This window comes from Coenobita brevimanus, chromosome 36 (genome assembly GCF_032717465.1).
Source record: "Coenobita brevimanus isolate Jiangsu-jjx chromosome 36, ASM3271746v2, whole genome shotgun sequence".
In the NCBI taxonomy this organism is placed as follows: domain Eukaryota; kingdom Metazoa; phylum Arthropoda; class Malacostraca; order Decapoda; family Coenobitidae; genus Coenobita; species Coenobita brevimanus.
In genome coordinates, this window is record NC_136989.1 from 4,775,875 (window position 1) to 4,795,534 (window position 19,660).

Consider the following 19,660-nt stretch of genomic DNA (forward strand, 5'->3'; position numbering starts at 1 on the left):
GTTTTGTTGTTCCTGAACACGTTATATTATGACTGCAAGTGTTCAGCATTTGCCTTGTTCAGTGGTCGGCAACCTGCGGCTCTTTTAGGACACTTTTGCGGCTCCAGGAGCTTCATAAATAATCATTTATCCTTTCAGAACGAAGACATCAAATAACACATGCAAGGCAACATTAGATTCTTTTAATTCAACTTTAAAAAGATCTATAGGCATCAGTCGGTATGATTTCTTGAAATGCAAACCAAATGTCTTTCCTAAGCTGAACTTATGCAGAGAGAGAGAGATTAGCTTTGTGAATATAAGTAGATGGAACAATATCACCGTAATGTTTAGATTTAGAAGTACTATAGATTTCGGTTTAGGAAACAAATTTTTGTACTGCGGCTCTGAGGGTAGTACATTTTTATGGCACTGTAAAATAAATGGCTCTTTTAGCTTTAAGGGTTGCTGACCTCTGACCTTGTCAATAATGTGCCAAGTAATAAGGCAGCAGAAAGTGACAAGTGTCAACATTAGGGTTAGGGCTGCGAGAGGCAGACCTTAAAAAACTTGGGGCGAAGTCACTGGATGTGACCTCATGAATAAGGAACTGAATAGGTAAGCTACCAAAGATCGAGCAGCATGGTGAGCCGCCAGTAGGTGACCAAGGCAATGCATGCAAGCAGGTTGGAGCCTTTATAAACGAAAAGAAACGAAAAACGAAGCGATGATAGCACCATACAGCTGGCCTGGACATGGCACTTATACTGTAGTTGCCACACAGCAATAAAAGTGATTTTGTTCCCACCAAACACTATCAGTCTGATGTAGCCATTCAGTCAGGAGATCATTCCAACACACTTCTCACTTTCTACACCCATCTGTCATTCCCCATCCTCCCCAAATACCCAAACCATCTCAGTCCACCCCTCCTCATCACAATACCAGTACATTCCAGGGTGTTTAGTGTGCACTGCCATGTAAGGCAATGCACACACGGGGCTGGAGGTGGCTGGGTTGAACACAGAGGACTGGGGTGACCTAGAGGTTCACCTACCACCACAGCAGGGGGTCAGTGCTCATGTTACGACACTCCAGCCATTGTGGAAGTGTTGCCACTGAGAGGATATGATAATAAACATAGTGTCAGTGAGGGGCAGTGTCTGTGGCAGCCATCCAACGCGGGTGACGCTAAGTACCCGTGCACACGTCAGTCCTGGCAACACCCTTCACTGGTGCACTTAGGGTACCAGTGCAAGGGGCCAAAAGAACACCGGGGCAAGGTTTGACTGATGATATGATGAGTGACATTATCTGGCTACCCCACACCACCAAGACATGTCACTCAGCAAAACCATACAGGTGATGGAGCACGAGGAACCTACCGCACTCAATGTAAACATGAGAAGGCCAAAGACACAACACATACGGTAATGAAGAGACCAACACAGCGGCAACTGAGCAAAATATCGGAGGTGGCCGACTACTTCAAGGATTAATGGATATGATTCCAAGGTGGCGACCATCATCCACTCACTTGATGTAGTGCTGCCTACTTCTTCCTTTACCTCTATCATTCTTTTTCTGTGTCTGTCCTCCTCTCTTCCTATTTCTCCCATCTTTCCTCTCATTTTTTATTCTTCTTCTCTCCTTTACAGGTGGCTTTACATTGAATGACAAGCCTAATGGTTTCTTGTAAGCCAGAAAACATTTACAACGCTGGGTGGTAACCATATAACCAAACCATACGTGCTGCCTACGTGTCAACAAGTAGGTTGGTGGAGGGTTAGTGCCCCTCCCCGTAAAACAACTAACTCGAAGACAAAAGGCCACCCCTTACGGGATTATAGCGTCTGGCGATAGATAGATAGATGGATAGATAGATAGATACGGGATTATGGCGTCTGGCGATATATAGATAGATAGATATATAGATAGATAAGGGATTATGCCGTCTGGCCATAGATAGATAAAGTGATAGATACGGGTTTATGGCGTCTGGCGATAGATAGATAGATGGATAGATACGGGATTATGGCGTCTGACGATAAATAGATAGAACGAACAACTATCTACCTATCTGTCTATCTATTGCCAGAAGCCTCAATCCTGCAAGGAGTGGCCACAAACAAATCGCCTCCATGACGTTCTGTCCCCCGCCATTCACTGCCCTGCTCCCAGCTCACACTCCCTCTCTCATATACCTCTCCACTCCATCCTTTCATCTCATCCTTGGCCTCCCCCTACCTCTCTCCCCTTCCACTTCACTCATATACACTCTCCTCGTCAGTCTCTCTCTCTCTTCATCCGCTCCACATGACCAAACCACCTTAGTGTGTTTCTCCTAACGCTTCCTAACACATCCACATCCTCCACAACGCTCCTTCACTTCCTCATTTATCAGTCTGTCTCTCCATGTAACTCCACATCCTCCACAACGCTCCTTCACTTCCTCATTTATCAGTCTGTCCCTCCATGTAACTCCACATCCACACCACAACGCTCCTTCACTTCCTCATTTGTCAGTCTGTCCCTCCATGTAACTCCACATCCACACCACAACACTCCTTCACTTCCTCATTTATCAGTCTGTCCCTCCATGTAACTCCACATCCACACCACAACACTCCTTCACTTCCTTATTTGTCAGCCTGTCTCTCCATGTAACTCCACATCCACACCACAACACTCCTTCACTTCCTTATTTGTCAGCCTGTCTCTCCATGTAACTCCACATCCACACCACAACACTCCTTCACTTCCTTATTTGTCAGCCTGTCTCTCCATGTAACTCCACATCCACACCACAACGCTCCTTCACTTCCTTATTTGTCAGCCTGTCTCTCCATGTAATTCCACATGCTCCTCTCGTTTCTTTTTTTATGCAAGGAAGAAGGAACCAAAGGCCAGCAGCCCGCAAACCGTTCCTTCCAAGAAAAAACAATACAAAGGAGAGCCAAATTCAGGATCCGTTCATTTCGAGACGCCTGGACACACTGCGTCAGAAAGACTGGAGATCATAGGAAGTAGGAAATACAGACAGAGGTAGACAGTTCCAGAGTTCACTTGTTGCATGAATGAAGGACTGCCCAAAGGATCCTAGTGAGATATACCACCTTCCCCTCCCTCTATAAAACAACGATAATAAATACAAGGAAATTATAGTATATGTAAAGACAGCGAGGAAAACTATTTAGTATGTGTTTGTTTATGTAGATGCATTTCTGATGGATTGATAAGTCTATAGGAAGTTGTTACATAAGAAGATGGAGGGTGAGCGGTTCTTCACATCCCTGTCTATCTGTCTATCTATTGCCAGACGCCTTGATCCCGCTAAGGGTGGCCGCAGACAAAACGTCTTCAAGTCGATGTCACCCTCCATTTGACTGCCCTCCTCTCATCTCACTCCCCCCTCCTTCATTTACCTCTCAACTCCATCCCTCCACCTCATCCTTGGTCTCCCCCTCCCTCTCCCTCCCTCCACTTCACCTACATACACCCTCTTAGTCAGTCTTTCATTCTCCATTCTCTCCACATGTCCAATATGGCCTAAAGATACAGTAATACACAACTCTGTATGGTAAGTGTTATGCACAGCTTTGTTTTACTGTGTTTACATATAACTATTCCTAATTGTTTTTATAAATTTGCTTTAAAACCCAATGTGGCTATACAGTGACCTACGCTATGTTGTATTTCCTCCTTGCTTTACTATCCTTATCCTTCAGCATGTAGAATTAGATCTCGTAGTCATAGTCTTGCTTTACTATCCTTATCCTTCAGCATGTAGAATTAGATCTCGTAGTCATAGTCTTGCTTTACTATCCTTATCCTTCAGCATGTAGAATTAGATCTCGTAGTCATAGTCTACTCTGTAACAAGCAGCCTCGAAAGGATCATAAGGTCTGTTGCTGTTTGCTGTTCTTTGTATTCCTTTGTACTCCCTCCCTCTTCTCTCTCCTCCCTCCTGCCTCACATCCCTCCCTCCCTCCCTCATCCCTCCTTCTCAATCTCTCCCCCCCTCTCCCTCCCTCTCTGCCTCTCCTTTCCACCCTCTCTGCCTCTCCTTTCCACCCTCTTTGCCTCTCCCTTTCCACCCTCTCTGCCTCTCCTTCCCTCCCTCTCTGCCTCTCCTTCCCACCCTCTCTGCCTCTCCTTTCCACCCTCTCTGCCTCTCCTTCCCACCCTCTCTGCCTCTCCTTTCCACCCTCTCTGCCTCTCCTTTCCACCCTCTCTGCCTCTCCTTCCCACCTTAACACTATCTTGGAGGGCGCGGGCTATGGCATTATCCCCAGCTGACCCCTCCACCTCCTCTCCTCGGCTCTAAATGGGTAGCGTGTAATTTTTCCCACGTGCAGGTCCGTCGCTTATTTGTTTTTCCACATTAGCAGACGATTTCCACGGAGCGGCAACCCTGTCAGCCTGTCTGTCTCTCCACGTAGCTCCACATTCCTCTCAGATAACTTATTTCCACATCACTTTTCACACTAATAAAGACGATTTGGCTCAACTGAAAGAACAGGCAGTATCAAAGACCTGATGAACAATATCCTGCCTTACCTTTGTTCATCTCGGCAAGATGGGCAAGCTGTTTAAACACTATCAACACTGAGAACAGACACACAGCTCGAGTGTCCTCCCCCTCTCACGGTTAGAGGGTGACTGACGGGATTCGAAGCTTCTATGGTTCACCGAGCTTCAGTTCGAGATAAAATATTTGTTTTTATGATGCTGATTAATATTTATCTTTAATATTATTCCTCTCTATATATCTGTCTCTAGCCAGTTGCCTTAATCGCGTGAGGGGTGGCCACAAACAAATCGTCTCCATGTCGCCCTGTCCCCTGCCATGTCACTACCCTCCCCTCAACTTACACTCCTCGTTCATATACCTCTCTACTCCATCCCTCCATCTCTTCTTTGGTCTCCCCCTCCCTCTCCCCTCTGCACCTCATTCACATAAACTCTCCTAGTTAGTCTCTCACCCTCCATACTCCCAACGCTAATCTAGTCGTCTGGGTCGATGTTCACCTGAAATACATTTTTATTTATCCTTTTTACTAGCAAGCATCCCAACCCCGACCATCGTGGTGGTGGTGGTGGTGGTGGTGGTGGTGGTGGTGGTAGTAGTAGTAGCAGTAGTAGTAGTAGTAGTAGTAGTAGTAGTAGCAGTAGTAGTAGTAGTAGTAGTAGTAGTAGCAGTAGTTGTAGCAGTAGTAGTAGTAGTAGTAGTAGCAGTAGTAGTAGTAGTAGTAGTAGTAGTAGTAGCAGTAGTTGTAGCAGTAGTAGTAAGAACAGGAAATGTCAGCCTGCTATCCAGCCTGCTGTTTAGCGTGTTGTATAGCCTGCTGCCTAGCCATCTTGCCTGCCTGCCTATCTGCTTGTCTACCTACCAGCCTCCCTGTAAGCCAGGAAACCATTTACATCGCTGGGTGGTAACCATATAACCAACCCATACGTGTGTGATATAATGTCACAAAGTGTAAGTTGGTCCAGAACAGCAAGCTAAGGTTTACAATCAACTCCTTATCTGTAATATTGGTCACCCTTGTGGAATGGATGTGGGCAGGCTTCACTAAAACAACTGGACAAAATTCAGAACAAAGCTGCTGGAATTATTAATAACCCTACTACTACAAATGAACTACTTCCCCTACAGGTAAGAAGGAATGTTGCCTCCCTTGCATTATTTTACAGATACTTTTATGGCAAATGCTCAGACGGAGTTGCATCCATTGTGCCACCTCTCCATGCCTTCCCCTGTGCTACACAGGCATCTGGTAGCGCTCATGACTGGAATGCCACACTGCCATATTGCAGAACTTCAGCCTATCAGAATCCTTTTATTCCCCGAACTGCATCTCTTCGCAACTCGCTTCCCCAGAGTTGTGTCCCCCCAAACTTCCACCTACAGCTGTTCAAGTCCAACTGTTACAGATTTCCTATGAAAGAAGGACACCTGTAATCTATCTATCTATCTATTGCCAGACGCCTCAATCCCGCAAGGGGTGGCCACAAACAAATAGCCTCCATGTCACCCTGTCCCCTGCCACTTCCCTGCCCTGCTCCGAGCTCACACCCCCCTCTCTCATATACCTCTCCACTCCATCCCTCCATCTCATCCTTGGTCTCTCTCAAATACCTGTAATCTGGTGTATGGATTTGTTTTTTTATTCATTTGTTTTTCCTTCCTCTGTTCTGTTATGTACAAGAAAGGTGATGACACTACAGGACTAAGAATTACAGCTAGGTTCAAGTTGCGGCAGCGAGCAATTCTAACCCATAGCTTTCCATCTCAGATCCTACAGATTATTCTCTCTCTCTCCCTCTCTCTCTCTCTCTCTCTCTCTCTCTCTCTCTCTCTCTCTCTCTCTCTCTCTCTCTCTTTAAGGTTTGGCCAGTAATTGTCTGATCGTGTGATTTTTGCTGTTGGCTAATGATGTCAAACCGCGGCTGGGACACGTGTTAATTACTCGGGTGTTTAGGCTTGTGCTGGGGGTGGTGGCAGTACGAAGAGCTGGTGGTGGTGGTGGTGGTGGTGTGTGTGTGTGTGTGTGTGTGTGTGTGTGTGTGTGTGTGTGTGTGTGTGTGTGTGTGTGTGTGTGTGTGTGTGTGTGTGTGTGTGTGTGTGTGTGTGTGTGTGTGTGTGTGTGTGTGTGTGTGACAGTGGTAGAGAATGAAGAAGGTAGAAGTGGTGTTGGATGTGGTGATTGTGTAAAAGGAATGTTGTGTGTGTGTGTGTGTGTGTGTGTGTGTGTGTGTGTGTGTGTGTGTGTGTGTGTAGTTGTAGATGACAGTAAGTAAGTAATAAGGACTGGCACCAAGCCCAAGAGAACTATAGGGCACTAAAACCGCTGCATAAAAATGACGCGTGTGCCATGGTGGAATAAAGGTAGAGGGGAAGGCGGGGAAGACACTAAATGTGAGGCAAGATACGGGTTTGAGATAGGAAGCGCATGAGGTGTGTGATGGAAAACACAGGGGATTCACCAAGAAGATCGGCTAAGGTAGGGGCACGTCCAAGGGAGTAAAGGAACGGGAGAGTCCGTCCGCGCACGACGTGGAACCGAGGGCAGTCAAGCAAAAGATGGTGGACCGTGAGTGGAACCTGGCAACACTGACAGGTCGGAGGAGTGCCTCCTGACATTAGAAAGCCATGTGTGATCCGCGTGTGGCCAAGGCGCAGACGGGCCAGGGCTGTTTCCCAACGCCTGTTGCGATGGGAGGACGACTGCCAGGGAGTGACAGTATGTGTGATGGAGCGGAGTTTATCATCAGTTGTAGACATCCATTCTGCTTGCCACCGCTGGCCAGGGAGACGGGTAACAATCGGGAAATAATCAGTTGCCGGGATAGGACGAGGTGTGACAGAGCGAGAGGTGACATCTGTACGTGCCAGGCAGTCAACCCTCTCATTACCCGGTATCCCAGCATGGCCTGGGACCCAACAGAAGAAGACAGACTTCAATCTGGTGTTAATGCGGAACAGCCATTCCTGTATCTTCAGCACTAGCGGGTTCCTGGCAGGGATAGACTGAATACCATGTAGTGCACTAAGTGAATCTGTGAAAATAACAAAAGTGTGTAACCTTGATCGGTATATAACACGAAGGGCCAGTAAAATGGCCAGCAGTTCAGCAGTGAAAATACTGGCGACTGGTGGAAGGCGGATCTGATAGGTATGGTATGGGAAAAGAGCAGCAAAATCCGAGCCCACAGAAGACATAGAGCCGTCTGTGTACACTTGGGTCGCTGAGGAGTGACAATGCATATGATCCATAAAAAGATGATAGAGTTCCTGTGGGGTGGAAGAAGACTTTGGACAAGAGAGCAGGACATCACAGACAGTAGGGCGAGGAAGAAGCCAAGGCGGGAACATAGAATCTCGTAGAGGGAGAACTGAAATAGCAGGGAAAAAAGGGATGCAAATAAATGGGAGACCCTACAAGGAAAAGATGGAGCTAACGAGGGCGGAAAAGGAGGGGAGAGGTGCGTAACAGAGGAAGGGAAACCTGCAGAAGAAGGTGAATGTGGTAACGCAGAGTCAGCTTGTCACGTCTGGAGGATAGAGTGGACATACCCGACTCAACACACAGGCTCGTAACCGGGATGGAGCGAAAAGCACCCAACGCCAGACGTAAACCATGATGGTGAACAGAATCTAGGCGCCGAAGGGAGGCAGATGAGGCAGATGCATAAACCTGACAGCCATAATCAATCTTCGACAAAACTAAGACAGCATGGAGCCGGAGCAGGGATGTACGGTCTGCATCCCAGGACATATGGCTGAGAGTTTGTAATAACCTTGAGGGAAGCAGAGGTCTTAAGGGAAGTGAGATGCGGGGACCAAGTCAGTCGAGAATCAAAGACAAGGCCAAGGAATGGGGCTGATAATCGGTATGGCAGGGGAGTACCATATAGTGTAAGAGGGGGTTGAGATACTGAATGACGGCTAGTAAAAGTTATAGCACAGGATTTCGTGGGGGAGAATTTAAAGCCATGATCTGTGGCCCACCCTGCAGCGGCATCTATAGCTGATTGAAGCAGGGTTCGTAAGGCCTGGACATCCGCTCCAGTGGCATATATAGCAAAATCACCTACGTATAATGAAGCACGAACACCATGCGGGAGAGATGAAATGATTACAGTGGTAGGGAATGAAGAAGGTAGAAGTGGTTTGGGATGTGCTGGTTGTGGAAAAGGAATGTTGTGTGTGTGTGTGTGTGTGTGTGTGTGTGTGTGTGTGTGTGTGTGTGTGTGTGTGTGTGTGTGTGTTAGAGAAAATGTGGCATAATATGGCTGATCCTCCTGTTTTAAGGTGTTTGTAATTCATCCCTAATAATAATAATAAAAAAAAACACACTCCAATTCCCAACCCCCCTCTCTGTCATTGGTCCTCTCCTGCCTTTCCTCCTCTTTCCATTTCTCTTATTGACTACCTCTCTTCCTCCTCCATCTATCTCTCTCATCCTTTCCGGTCCTAGGTCATTCTCTTCTCTCTTGTCCTACAAATCAATCAACCTCCCCACTGGCGAACATCATCCATCCCCTCCCCCCGCAGAGAAGCTGCCGACCAGGGTAGGACATAAGACCTGCGCTGATTGTCAGGGGGGAGGAGGTGCGTCTAGCCTACCTTCAAGCATTTTATCATATGCTCCCACCTCGACTGACCTCTTAGATCGTCGGTGGTGCACGGTGGGGGAGTGGATCTAGTCTGTACATTTATTCAGGCGATGGCCATTAAGCATCAACAAAACAAACAAAATAAACAAACAGCAGCAATGTTTATTACCTCGTTCTCCTAAGACAAGTGGACAAAGACTGCAACAAGTCTTGACCATTGGTAAAGTTAGTCTTCGTGCTCATGACAAAACTGGATGTGGGACTGTTAACGTAAGAATGTGTGTGTGTGTGTGTGTGTGTGTGTGTGTGTGTGTGTGTGTGTGTGTGTGTGTGTGTGTGTGTGTGTGTGTGTGTGTGTGTGTGTGTGTGTGTGTGTGTGTGTGTGTGTGTGTGTGTGTGTGTGTGTGTGTGTGTGTGCTAATATCCCCAACCCACTTGGCTGCTACAAATGTCAATTTTATGGGCGTAATAGCAAGCCTTGTGGGACTACCAACTCAGTGTGTGGCAAATGTACAGCAGCTGTGGGTCATACTGCACACTACTGTACAGTTACCTCCACTTCTAACGAGTACAGAGGGTGATGTGTATGGTGAAATGTGACACCACTGTGTTTGTTTACGTCGTTGTAAGTGAATGGGCAGACCCGGCAGAGCTTCCCCTCCGCCACAGTATCTAATACCCACAGAAGCAATGTTCTATCAAGTCATGCTCTGTCTGCAAATCCAAGTGTTTGCCACGTATGTATAGTGGAAGGTAGAGAGAAAAACAAATAGTGATGCCATTGACTCCCAGTGTTTCTCTGACAGGAGATGACTGTGAGGCGAGGTGGAAAGGAGGGGAGGGGGGACAGGTGGTGGGGGCGCATGTATCGAAACTTTGTCGTGTTTCGTTTAGAAAGATGAAGGGTGTGATTAAACAGATGTTCTGAGGTGATCTGTAACTCCATATGTAATAACGTGTATTGGATGAATGTTGGAGTCTTAACGTTCGTCATACAGTGTGGTGAACAACTGTAGCTGAGCATAAATATTAGGTGTGATGTTCGGTGTCTCGAATCGTGGTTCACCTGAGTCCAGCGAGTATGCGACTCAACTGCTGTAACATTTTTGTGGCTGAACCGGGGTGGCCATATGTGATTCCTGATTATGCATGTGACACAACGGTCATGCCATGTTGTGCATCAGCCAGTCTGTTTTATTGTGAGGTAAAACAATCATTATATACGCAAACTACGGTATAAGTAGATGTCCTGTTGCATAGGATTATAGCTACACTGTGTGTTGGACAGCTATTGGCTTGTGCGAAAATGTTGTGTAGTCACGATACTGATGGATCACGTGGAGGTAGTGAGATACTGTATTTACATAATGCATACATATTTGTGGTATAATAATTGAGATAACAGTGTTACGTGTGCCCAGTCCACAAATGATGTTGCTTTCTTCGAGGTGCTATTTCATTAGTCTGGATAGCTGTGACACTACATAAAACATTCATACACTGGTCTTCATACAAGTATTACACATTCAGGTCCTCCTTAGCTCCAGATGCATGATGCTATTTAATCAAGTGTCTATAATCACACACTGTTCATCCAGAAGGAGCAATATTTAATTCACCATGCATGTCTGTCTGTTGTCTGTCATTATAACACAAGGTTTTAGTATGTGGCCACGGCTACACAAAATATATTGGTGGCGTGGTGCTGCTGGGAGAGTGTAAAACTGTATATAGTCTACGTGTGTTTGTGCAGGGAGTCTGGTAATACACTTCACCAGTTTATTCACAACCATGCCAAGATAGCAGACAAAGTTGCAGTTTTGGTGACTATACTGACCATTGAACACACTCTCACCTCCCAGCAGTCTGAATGAGGTCCTGTTTTCAGCCAATAGAAACATTAAGTAATACAGTGAACAATGCAGTTTTATGTGTAAAGTAAGGAGTGTTTTATGCACCGTGTCGTCATACAGGCTTATACAGTATAACACAGCCAAGGATAAGCTGGACCTACAGTAGGATAAATGTTGAGTACAGCTGGAGCATCAAGTAAACATAAGCAACATTACTGCACCAGCACCTGGATGATAAAACCCAACCACTGCGCTTTAGGCAAAATACTCCCGAGTTCTGAAGCTGCCCCACGACATCCAGTAGATTTACACAAGGTCATTGATAAGGCAGCAATTTCGTCGTAGCGATGCGATATGATAAGGGAATCAATATCAGATCTCGTTACCCATTATACAAGGAAGGGCCGAAATTTTGAGAGACAGACAGACAGACAGAGAGGTCAATAAAGCACCAGGTCTGTATACATTAACTTTATTTTCTATCTTGGAGTAAAAATCTCAAATGATCACTTTACACTTCATGTCTCAGTAGAAATATCATCCACTTGACATATATATATATAAATTCTGACTCTTAAAATCACATGTTTGCATATCAGGGAGTCAACCAACTACGACTGGTCACACGGCCGAATTTCAGCTGCTATGAGAGGCTCCGTAACTCCTTTCCCTTAGTGATTTAGTCAACATTCCACTGTGTGCTGGCTCCTTTAACCCCTACACCCCGGTTAACGTGTATAGCTGCAAGCATCTTCCCGCCACATAAATTACACAGAAATACTGATCATGTGTCTTGTAGCACCAAGTCCCTTTTGTAATTCATTTTCAAACCTTAAGACATTCTTTTCTGCTTTTTATTGCATCTTTATATCAACACAGCTTGGAATAATAACTTACAAAAGAATATTAAATGGTTAAATGCAAAACCCTGTGTACTACTCCTTTCACCTTAACTTGGCCCAGATTTTCGTCCTTTTGCAGCTTATTTCACGAAGCTCAGTGGCAGAAAAGGACTATACTACGATTCTACATCGACTCCACAGCACTTCTTCGTGATTAGCATCATACTCGTGTTTATGTATTGTTATAACTCAGAATTTAAGACTGTAAGGTGGCTACTACAGGCCATGTTAGAGCAAAAAAGGGTATAGTGATGTTCTTTTACTAGCCGTTATTTGCATTAACACTCGAGATTATTCAACTAGCAAAGAGTAAATCGCTATGAAACAGGTGTTACGGAGCCCCCATAGCTCTTTAAAACACGGCCATCAGAAGGGAAACATTATACAAAGAACAGAAAGAGACTGACAGGGGTGGCTGGGGGAGGGGATGGAGGCGTGTTGTGATGGGAATCCGAAATCAAAATCCAAAATCATCATCAATTTTGGCCACAATTTTGATTCCCGGGGAGGTACAGCCAAAACAGGAAATTAGTTTATGACCTAATTATAGGCTTGACTTCATCCTATCACCCTCTATCACCCCTATCACCCTTAACACCTGCATTTATTGTGACTTATTTCAACTGCGAGAAGGTAAACATGGCGGGTCGATTCGTGTTTACATTATGAAGTCAAGGTCAGGCTTTCCACAGGGTATTCAAAATTGCGGACAACATTTGGCGAATTTTGATGTATTTTCCTCACCATAACATGCCTCATTTTTTTATATATGTAAATGAGGAATGTGGAAATAATTATATGTTCAGGACTGGCAAAAATGAAAGTATTTGTTACCCTCAACTAGCCCTGGTTACTGACTACAAAAGAGGTATCTATTGAACAAGGAATCTATATCTGCATTTATCAGACTTTAGCCCATTATTCTCGTAAGGTAAGGAAGCTCCCTAACACCTCTTCCTTGGTGATTTTTTCTCCAAACTACACAACAGTATCCCCTGGTTTGCTTCTTGTGTACTTTCAGTGTCAACACAGATTGCAAAACACGCAAGAATATAGTAACGGAGCAGAATCAGAAATAAATCGGTAAGGAAGAGGTGTTAGTGAGCTTCCCCAGTGCACAAGAATATCGCCCTCTGTCTTGCTGGTATAAAGAAAATGGATACGTTGGTCTTTGAAATAAGTAAGGTAACACAGCAAAAGAACTTCAGTATAACAGCTCTTGTGTACACAGATAGGAGGCAATATGAATTTTCCCATGTTTTACGTCAATAGAAAGGCACATTTGTATTATTTTGAATCATATTGCCTCTGGATTTTTAAATATCGACAAACGAAACTTTCAACGGCCTCCATTTTCTGTCCGCTGCCATCAGAGAAGACCGTACGTTTTGACATCGAGAAAAAATACAGTTGTTCCCTTCAGTATATTTCTTGTGAGTATATTTCCTGTCCAATATTTTACACAGTGACAGGAGTTAATCTATTTACATCAAAAGACCAAGGTGGGATTCTGAAACGCATTTAAAATCAGTCCCTGTCGAATCTCAGGCTATGCAAGATGGCTGACGACATTTGAATCTTTCCCTGTCCTCTGGCTTTCATCCAAAACAATTGGTTACGGGAGGAAAACTGTCATAGCTATTATTTTAGGATAAAGAAAAGGGCAGGGAGTTCCCATTTCTCTAGTTCTACCTATGGAAACAAATAACAAGGCCTCGAATTTAAATACATTCCAGTATCCCAACCCTGACACCAAGATATCGAGATGAGGATGCGTGGTTGGTCGTCATGGAGAGAGGATTAACACAAGATGCATGGCCCTGTATTCGTGTGCATCTGTTTGCACATTTTCCTTCATGGTGTGTGTCTGTGTGCGTATTTTCTTTTAGTGTGTGTCTCTGTGCGGATTTTCCTTCATGATGTAAGTGTAATCTTGGTCTTTCAAAATTTCTAAGTCTTGCCCAAATCATCAGAGGAAAAAGATTCTTCATATATTTCTCAACACAGCAGCGCCTATGACTCCACCTGAACGAGCGATGTTCAAATATTACCATTTCATTAACTAAGAACATATAGACAGAACTGGAGAGATGGGCTGACAAATGAGGAAGTGAAGGAGCATTGTGGTCTGGATGTGGATGAGGAGTTACATGGAGAGACAGACTGACAAATGAGGAAATGAAGGAGCGTTGTGGTGTGGATGTGGAGTTACATGGAGAAACGGGCTGTCAAATGGGGAAGTGAAGGAGCGTTGTGGTGTGGATGTGGAGTTACATGGAGAGACAGACTGACAAATGAGGAAGTGAAGGAGCGTTGTGGTGTGGATGTGGAGTTACATGGAGAGACAGGCTGACAAATGAGGAAGTGAAGGAGCGTTGTGTTGTGGTGTGGATGTGGTGTTACATGGAGAGACAGACTGACAAATGAGGAAGTGAAGGAGCGTTGTGTTGTGGTGTGGATGTGGTGTTACATGGAGAGACAGACTGACAAATGAGGAAGTGAAGGAGCGTTGTGGTGTGAATGTGGAGTTACATGGAGAGACAGGCTGACAAATGAGGAAGTGAAGGAGCGTTGTGGTGTGGATGTGGAGTTACATGGAGAGACAGACTGACAAATGAGGAAGTGAAGGAGCGTTGTGGTGTGGATGTGGAGTTACATGGAGAGACAGGCTGACAAATGAGGAAGTGAAGGAGCGTTGTGGTGTGGATGTGGAGTTACATGGAGAGACAGGCTGACAAATGAGGAAGTGAAGGAGCGTTGTGGTGTGGATGTGGAGTTACATGGAGAGACAGGCTGACAAATGAGGAAGTGAAGGAGCGTTGTGGTGTGGATGTGGAGTTACATGGAGAGACAGGCTGACAAATGAGGAAGTGAAGGAGCGTTGTGGTGTGGATGTGGAGTTACATGGAGAGACAGACTGACAAATGAGGAAGTGAAGGAGCGTTGTGGTGTGGATGTGGAGTTACATGGAGAGACAGACTGACAAATGAGGATGTGAAGGAGCGTTGTGGTGTGGATGTGGGTTGGAGGGAGAGATTAAGGTGACGCCAATAAATAGACCAGTAGATACATAGATAGATATAGATAGATAGATTGATAGATAGATAAGTAGATAGACTAGTAACCAAGGAGACTCATTCCCTTCATGCAATAACTACAGAACAGGTTTGCTATACGTCCTTCACCTCAAGCTGGCCCAAATTTTCGTCCTTTCCATAGCACTTCTTCGTGACTAGCATCATATTGTGTTAATACTGAGTAAAGGATATTACTATGACTGCATCCTTCCCATAGCACTTCTTCGTGACTAGCATCATATTCGTGTGTTATTCTCCAGTAAAGGACAATACTACGGCTCTACATCCTTCCCATAGCACTTCTTCGTGACTAGCATCATATTCTAGTGTTATTCTCGAGTAAAGGACAATACTACGACTCTACGTCCTTCCCACATCACTTCTTCATGACTAGCATCATATACTTGTGTTAATATAAAAAAAAAAAAAAAAGACAATACTACGGCTCTACATCCTTCCCACAGCACTTCTTCGTGACTAGCATCATAGTCTGTTGTTAATCTATCCGTTACATCTCAGCATTCAAGATGGAGGGATGTCAATTTTAGGCCAAGTTAACGTGAAGGTAGTACAGGAAACGTGGTCCTAATTTAGGCCAATTTAAGGTGAAGGAGCATAGAGGGTGTATAGAGGGTGTATAAGGGGTGTATAGAGGGTATATAGGGGGTGTATAGGGGGTGTATAGGGGGTGTATAGAGGGTGTATAGGGGGTGTATAGAGGGTGTATAGGGGGTGTATAGAGGGTGTATAGAGGGTGTATAGGGGGTGTATAGAGGGTGTATAGGGGGTGTATAGAGGGTGTATAGAGGGTGTATAGAGGGTGTATAGGGAGTGTATAGGGGGTGTATAGAGGGTGTATAGGGAGTGTATAGAGGGTGTATAGAGGGTGTATAGAGGGTGTATAGAGGGTGTATAGGGGGTGTATAGAGGGTGTATAGGGGGTGTATAGAGGGTGTATAGAGGGTGTATAGAGGGTGTATAGGGGGTGTATAGAGGGTGTATAGGGGGTTTATAGAGGGTGTATAGAGGGTGTATAGGGAGTGTATAGAGAGTGTATAGGGGGTGTATAGTGGGAGTATAGAGGGTGTATAGGGGGTGTATAGGGAGTGTATAGAGGGTGTATAGGGGGTGTAGAGAGGGTGTATAGGGGGTGTAGAGAGGGTGTATAGGGGGTTTATAGAGGGTGTATAGGGGGTTTATAGAGGGTGTATAGGGGGTTTATAGAGGGTGTATAGAGGGGGTATAGAGGGTGTATAGGGGGTGTATAGAGGGTGTATAGAGGGTGTATAGGGAGTGTATAGAGGGTGTATAGGGGGTGTATAAAGGGTGTATAGGGGGTGTATAGAGGGTGTATAGGGGGTGTATAGAGGGTGTATAGGGGGTGTATAGGGGGTGTATAAAGGGTGTATAGGGGGTGTATAGGGGGTGTATAGAGGGTGTATAAAGGGTGTATAGTGGGGTGTATAGAGGGTGTATAGGGGGTGTATAGGGGTGTATAGAGGGTGTATACGGGGTGTATAGGGGGTGTATAAAGGGTGTATAGAGGGTGTATAGAGGGTGTATAGGGGGTGTATAGAGGGTGTATAGAGGGTGTATAGGGGGGTGTATAGGGGGTGTAGAGGGGGTGTATAGAGGGTGTATAGAGGGTGTATAGGGGGTGTATAGAGGGTGTGTAGAGGGTGTATAGGGGGTGTATAGGGGTGTATAGAGGGTGTATAGGGGGTGTATAGGGGGTGTATAAAGGGTGTACAGAGGGTGTATAGAGGGTGTATAGGGGGTGTATAGAGGGTGTATAGGGGGTGTATAGAGGGTGTATAGGGGGTGTATAGAGGGTGTATAGGGGGTGTATAGGGGGTGTATAGAGGGTGTGTAGAGGGTGTATAGGGGGTGTATAGAGGGTGTATAGGGGGTGTATAGGGAGTGTATAGAGGGTGTGGTGCCGTCTCAGCGTTTACAGGCAGCAGCAGAGGCAGCCACAGCAGCGGCCAATTTTGCGTGTTCTTGAGCCACTTCGAGTTTCTTTTGTTCACTCCCCGCTGCTACGTAGGAAAAGACACACAGCACAGCGTAGCAGATCTGGTCAGCCTGGGGGAGGAGAGGACATGGGATAAGGACATGGGTTAGAGATTACTACGTAGTGTGAGATTCAGAAAGCTCACTAACACCTCTTCCTTACCGATCTATTCCTGATTCTGGTACGGTTAGGAAGCTTACTAACACCTCTTCCTTACCGATTTATTTCTGATTCTGCTCCGTTACTGTATTAAGCTCACTAACACCTCTTCCTTATCGATTTATTCCTGATTCTGTTCCGTTACTGTATTCCTTTAAGCTCACTAACACCTCTTCTTTACCGATTTATTCCTGATTTTCCTCCATTACTATTCTTGCGTGTTATTCATAGGACGCTCATTAACACCTCACACATACAACACAACTCTATTCACGCATCCACACACCTACACACACACACACACACACACACACACACACACACACACACACACACACACACACACACACAACACACAGTATACACAACATACTGCATACAGAGATCCACAAACCTACATACACACACATACAAACACACACACACAACACAGCACACACAACATACTGCATACAGAGATCCACAGACCTACACACACACACACACACACACACACACACACACAACACACACACACACACAACATACTGCATACAGAGATCCACAGACCTACACACACACACACACACACACACACACACACACAACACACACACACACACACAACACAGCACACACAACATACAGCGTGCAGAGATCCACAAACCTACACATATACACACCACACACACACACAACACTACATCCAGAAGCAACACCACACACCACATGCTTTCAACACAGCCACCAAGCCACATACATCCACACAGCAACACTCTGCCACTTACCATAGCTGATTTATATTTTCTCTGGATAACTTGTCGGGTTTTGGGATCTGAAATGAATAGCAGGTTTAAGTCACTCTGAGATGTATGGCAGGTTGAAGTCACTCTAGAATGAATGACACGTTAATTTATCACTCTACAATGAATGACACGTTAATTTATCACTCTAGCATGAATGACACGTTAATTTATCACTCTAGAATGAATGACACGTTAATTTATCACTCTAGAATGAATGACACGTTAATTTATCACTCTAGCATGAATGACACGTTAATTTATCACTCTAGAATGAATGACACGTTAATTTATCACTCTAGAATGAATGATACGTTAATTTATCACTCTAGAATGGATGACACGTTAATTTATCACTCTAGAATGAATAACACGTTAATTTATCACTCTAGAATGGATGACACGTTAATTTATCACTCTAGAATGAATGACACGTTAATTTATCACTCTAGCATGAATGACACGTTAATTTATCACTCTAGCATGAATGACATGTTAATTTATCACTCTAGCATGAATGACACGTTAATTTATCACCCTAGAATGAATGACACGTTAATTTATCACTCTAGAATGAATGACACGTTAATTTATCACTCTAGAATGAATGACACGTTAATTTATCACTCTAGAATGGATGACACGTTAATTTATCACTCTAGAATGAATAACACGTTAATTTATCACTCTAGAATGGATGACACGTTAATTTATCACTCTAGAATGAATAACACGTTAATTTATCACTCTAGAATGAATAACACGTTAATTTATCACTCTAGAATGAATAACACGTTAATTTATCACTCTAGAATGGATGACACGTTAATTTATCACTCTAGAATGAATAACACGTTAATTTATCACTCTAGAATCCATGACACGTTAAAATCACTCTGGAATGTATGGCAGGCTATAATCACTCCAGAATGCATGACACTTAAATCACTCAAGAATGCATGACACGTTAAATCACTCTAAATAATCACTCTAGAATGCATGACACTTTAATCACTCTAGAATGCATGACACTTTAATCACTCTAGAATGCATGACACTTTAATCACTCTAGAATGCATGACACTTTAATCACTCTAGAATGCATGACACTTAAATCACTCTAAAATGAATGACATGCTAAAATCACTCTGAAACATATGGCAGGTTAAAATCACTCTATAATGCATGACATGTTAAATCACTCTAAATAATCACTCTAGAATGCGACACGTTAAAATCTCTGAAATGCATGGCAGGTTGAAGTCACTCTAGAATGTATGACATGTTAAATCACTCTAAACAATCACTCTAGAATCCATGACACTTAAATCACTCTAGAATGCATGACACGCTAAAATCACTCTGAAACGTATGGCAGGTTAAAAATCACTCTAGAATGTATGACACGCTAAATCACTCTAAATAATCACTCTAGAATGCATGACACGCTAAATCACTCTAAACAATCACTCTAGAATGCATGACACGCTAAAATCTCTAAAACGTATGGCAGGTTAAAATCACCACTGACATAAGTACGCGTGTGTCTCAATGGTGAATGTATACTCTGTTTTTTTTTTTTTTTTTTTATTGAGGCAAAGATGCACTTGATAGGTTGATGATGATTGGCTGAATGCAACATGTCCAAAAAATGTTTCTATCTATCTATCTATCTATTGCCAGACGCCATAATCCGGTAAGGGGTGGCCATTTGACTTTGAGTTAATTGTTTTACGGGGAGGGGCACTAACCCTCCACCAACCCACTTGTT

The 19,660-nt window shown here is 44.3% G+C and overlaps 1 protein-coding gene across 1 annotated transcript in view; it reads right to left on the reverse strand.

Moving 5' to 3' along the window:
* Nucleotides 1–16,878: 16,878 nt before the first annotated feature.
* Rab3-GEF (Rab3 GDP-GTP exchange factor) overlaps nt 16,879–19,660 on the reverse strand; it is a 182,100-nt gene continuing 179,318 nt past the window's right edge. The window contains exons 41-42 of the mRNA XM_080269717.1: nt 17,875–17,921; nt 16,879–17,019 (exon numbers count right to left, since the gene is read on the reverse strand). Of these exons, the coding sequence (XP_080125843.1) occupies nt 16,879–17,019; nt 17,875–17,921 (188 nt within the window). The remainder of the gene's footprint in view (nt 17,020–17,874; nt 17,922–19,660) is intronic.